At 40.5% G+C, this 4,147-nt stretch overlaps 1 protein-coding gene across 1 annotated transcript; it reads right to left on the bottom strand.

Annotated features, from left to right (window-relative positions):
* Nucleotides 1-1,059: 1,059 nt before the first annotated feature.
* On the bottom strand, nt 1,060-1,644 carry LOC106799507 (uncharacterized). The gene has a single exon (XM_014778294.1). It carries the CDS (start codon nt 1,642-1,644, stop codon nt 1,060-1,062), a length of 585 nt encoding a protein of 194 aa, XP_014633780.1.
* Between the last annotated feature and the right edge of the window lie 2,503 nt (nt 1,645-4,147).

The raw sequence follows: 4,147 nt of genomic DNA, 5'->3' as shown, positions 1-4,147 counted from the left end.
TTGTTTTTTAGAATTGTGTGTGCTGCTCTTTTCTTACCATTCCATTCCTTTTTACCCAGTAGCTCCCTCAAATTTGGGGCAAATTTTGCCTTAAACCAAGTCTTTCTATGAATGATGCTCTCCTACAACCTAAGACAAGGTAGTAGGAGATAAATTGTGTAGGCTCAAGTTTCAATCAATCAAACATTCATTCAGCTTAAACTGGGTGCAAGGGATAAATCATTCATGCACATGGTTAGCTTTTGGGCTAAGTGGCTATTTACAATCACATGGCCTTCATCATCCTCAAATTCATGCATTCATTTCATAATTCAGAGATTCATGCAAAAGTCATTACCCAATGATAGTCGTTTCTTTCACAATTAAGATCACACTTTCACCGGGTTATGGTTAACGCATTCCTTCACAATCAATCTAACAAACCGACTAACATTTTCAGTCATAATCCTAATTACATGTTCTTTCTCTTCTAATGACTGCATGTTTGTTCAAGGCATATGATCTATGCATTCCAATCCACTCAAATTATACAATTGCTTCATTCAAACCAATCACAAACACAAATTTGAAATCAGACATCAAACCACTGAATATAATCAACGCACTGTTCAATCATGCTTTTATACAAGCTACCAAAAAAATATAACTATAAACTAAATTTAAAAACTGAACTGGAAATTAAAAACTGAAACATAAACATAAAATGTATTAAAGATAGAATAATAATAAAACTGTTTAAAATGCAAGAAAATAAAGATCTTGTCAATCATCCTGCAAATGATCCTCTGCATGCTCGTTTAGATCCAACACCGGTGCAGCTGGAGGGTCCTGAGCAAGAGGCTGGTCAGGCACTAGTACTGGTGCGGATGGCTCTGGGATATCATCAAAGACTAGAGCTGGTGATGGGGATGACTGAGGAATAAGCTCTAGTGATGCTACCTCCTCCTGAGCACTAGCTGGATCAGTCTCATACACAAATGGCTCAGGAGGGACGGGCTTGTCCTCCTCTAGCATAGGCTCCTGGGCTACGGAGGCCTCACCCCCTCCCGAAGGAGAAGGCTAGACTCCTGGCCAAGCCACCTGGCTAAGGAACTCCTCCATGCTAATCATAAGATGCAGGCCTGAGCTCTGTAATCTCTGCATGATGATGATCTGGCCTTTGTGCAGGCTCTGCAACATAGCATATAAAGTATCAGAGCTGAAAGAGGAAGATCCTGTAGAAACTGGAGTAGAAGCTGGAGCTGATAATGGAGTGGATGTAGCTGGGGCAGAAAGAGCTGTTGTAGAAGTCGAAGGAGCTAAAGCTGGAGCTAGTAAAGATGAAGCTAGAGTAGATGGAGCTGCAGTAAAAGTAGAAGGAGCTGGGGTAGGGAGAGTAGAAGATGGTAGAGCCTCAGACCTCTTGCCCTTGGTCTTTCGGGGTCCCCGAAAAGTGACTGAGAGGTCATCAAGGTTCCAACAGTTTTTCTTCACATAAGCCAAATTTATGGTTGGGCTAAGGCTTTCAAAAGATAATGAATAAGAAGTGACTCCTCGGGCTTTGTATAAAGAAGTGGTGAGGGTAGGGAAACCCAGCCGAGAGGAGTCATGCTGAGCTATCATGGAAATCTGAGCTGAGATCATGTAGCTAACATTCATATCCATCTTTTGGATGATGCCATATATCATCTTGGCCCTATCAAGAGTAATGTCTGAAGTATGAGTGGTAGGGGCCAGATTTGAAAATGAAAGCACGCTCTAGGTTTGAGCGAGGGTAGTCAAATTTTTCCTCAAATTTTTCACAGGCAGACCCTCAGCATTCAGCTCGAATCCCCTCCCAGGGATACACAATTTAGCTGCCAATTCCTGAGGATCTGGCCTCAGTAGAGCAAACCTAGAGTATGACGGTAGCTCTTCCTCTCCTCTATGATCGCAGGGGTCTTTAGGATGGTGTTGAGGGCATCTTCATCAAACTTAATTAAGTGGCCTCTCACCCTCACCTGCTTAGGTGATTTATCCTCAGGATCATAAAGGTTAGCACAAAACTCCTTAACAATGGCAACATCGATGCTCCCATCCATGAAATTGGTCATCTCCTTGTGCCAATTCCTTCTTTCCAACTCATCCTTGAACTCATCAAATTTTGTATGGTAAATCATGAAATTTCTCTTAGACAAAATCTTTATGCCAATTACAATATCAGAGTAGCGATCCCAGTCCTCCTGAGATAAGAATCTCGATCTATCATAGTGGGCCTGGGATGCTGAGGCTGGTGCGTATCTTTTGTGAGAAGCCATATGAAAAGAAATAGACAACAAAACAAGATTAAACAGGAGTTATTCACAATTGAAAAACAGAAAATAAAACTGAAAATAAGACTGGGCGCTTAGCGCAGAAGGTTGGGCTTAGCACGCCTTATGAAAATTTACTCATGGGCTAAGCACGATAGCCACGCGCTTAGCAAGAGTACTCAGAAAATATTTTTTTGCAGATTAGGCTTAGCGCAACATGCTGGGCATAGCCTAAATCCACAATTTTTTAAAACAGTGGGGGAAATGAGCTTAGCGCAGCATGGTGTGCTTAGCTCAACCTCACTAAGACATTACATTTGCTTAGCGCGGCAGGCTGCACTTAGCCTTATTCCAAAAAATGAAAAATAGAGACGTAATTGCGCTTAGCATGACATCCAGGATTAGCGCTGGACAAAAAATTTTGAAAAATCCTAAGTGTCTAAAACACTAGTTTTGCTTAGCGCACAGACGCGCTTTGTAACATCCTGGAAATTTCTACCCGGAATTTTCGAAAACGATGTATTTTGAATGATTATATATATATATATATATATATATATATATATATATATATATATATATATATATATATATATATATATATATATATAAGTATTGTTCCGTGTATATGTATAGATATGTTCTTGGTAGAAATAGGAATAGTGGGGGCAAGATACGCGGGTTAGACTAATTAAGGAAGAGAAATCCATAACTGGGAGGTTATGGGTTAGTTCTTAATTAATTAGTTAAAAATCATCGTTTTGCGTGCGACTTTGAATTTAACGAAACCAACCTCTGAACCACGCTCGGGGTTTTATTCTGAGCGTTTTGATATATATATTGCTTGCTTTCGAAAACTGGCCCCGACGGACGCAGAGAAACGCGAGAAACTGGAACCAGAGAAACGGCACGCAAACCGAGGCAGGATTTTAGCGTTTCAAAGGTCAGATTTTTCTCACTTTTGTGACTAAGTATGGGTCACAGTCAAAAAGAGAAAGTGGGCCCTTCTTGCTCCACTCAAATAGGGACATGTGGCAGAGCTTGAATAAAATAATAGAAAAAGAGGAAAACCTTTTATTTAAGACCAAAAAGCTTTTCTCTCTCCTCACTCAGCAAAACAGAAATTTCAGACAGCCCTCTCTCTCCCTCACGTTGCCATTCTCTTCTTCTTCATTCTCCATTGAAGCTCCACACAAAGCTTCAACCTTTGGCCATCATTTCTGCCCCAAATCGCGAAAGGAGAGCATTTTCGGGGTCGTGAAGTGCGTGGCTACGAGTGGGATTTCGAAAATTCAGGTTTGGGTGGACTTCTTTCTCCTTTGATTTTCGTGGGTATGGGGTTTTGGGAGATATGATGGGTAGTCTTGCAAGGTTTATGCTGTGTGATGATTATTTGTGAAGACATTTGCTGAAAACTTGTTGAAATTGACATGTTTGGATGAGTTAAACATACCCATACTGTTTTAGGGTTTTTGTGATGATGTTTGTGATGTTTATATGCTGAAATTGCCCATGGAAAACTGTTAGAGATGAAATGTAGAGTTAACCTAGGGTTGGAAAGTGAGAATGTGGTGTTATGAGTGGAAAAAGAGTGAGGCTTTGAGAGTTGGAAAGCTAAGTCTGAATTCTGTGGTAAATGGAGGTTAAAGTGAGTTAATACTAGCTTGAAATGTCATTTAGGACTTGGGAGAAAGCTTGGACTGTGCTAGGGAGAAAAACAAATGACCAAGTGAACAAAGAGCCATTTCTAGGGCAAATTTGGGTGTTGAAGAGTCAAATTTTGATTTGGTGGAATTTTAGGTGTAAATCCAGTTTGGGCAAGTTTAGATTGATGTTATGGATTGGTGTGAGGTGAGAGTTTGCTTCAAATTTACCTC

This window comes from Glycine max, chromosome 1 (assembly GCF_000004515.6).
Source record: "Glycine max cultivar Williams 82 chromosome 1, Glycine_max_v4.0, whole genome shotgun sequence".
NCBI lineage: Eukaryota > Viridiplantae > Streptophyta > Magnoliopsida > Fabales > Fabaceae > Glycine > Glycine max.
Note: the sequence above shows the minus strand (reverse complement) of the source record. Positions and strands in the feature narration are given on the sequence as shown.

What these genes read in the sequence shown, in the direction of transcription:
- LOC106799507 (XM_014778294.1), bottom strand. Translation starts at nt 1,644, where the DNA reads ATGGATATGAATGTTAGCTACATGATCTCAGCTCAGATTTCCATGATA.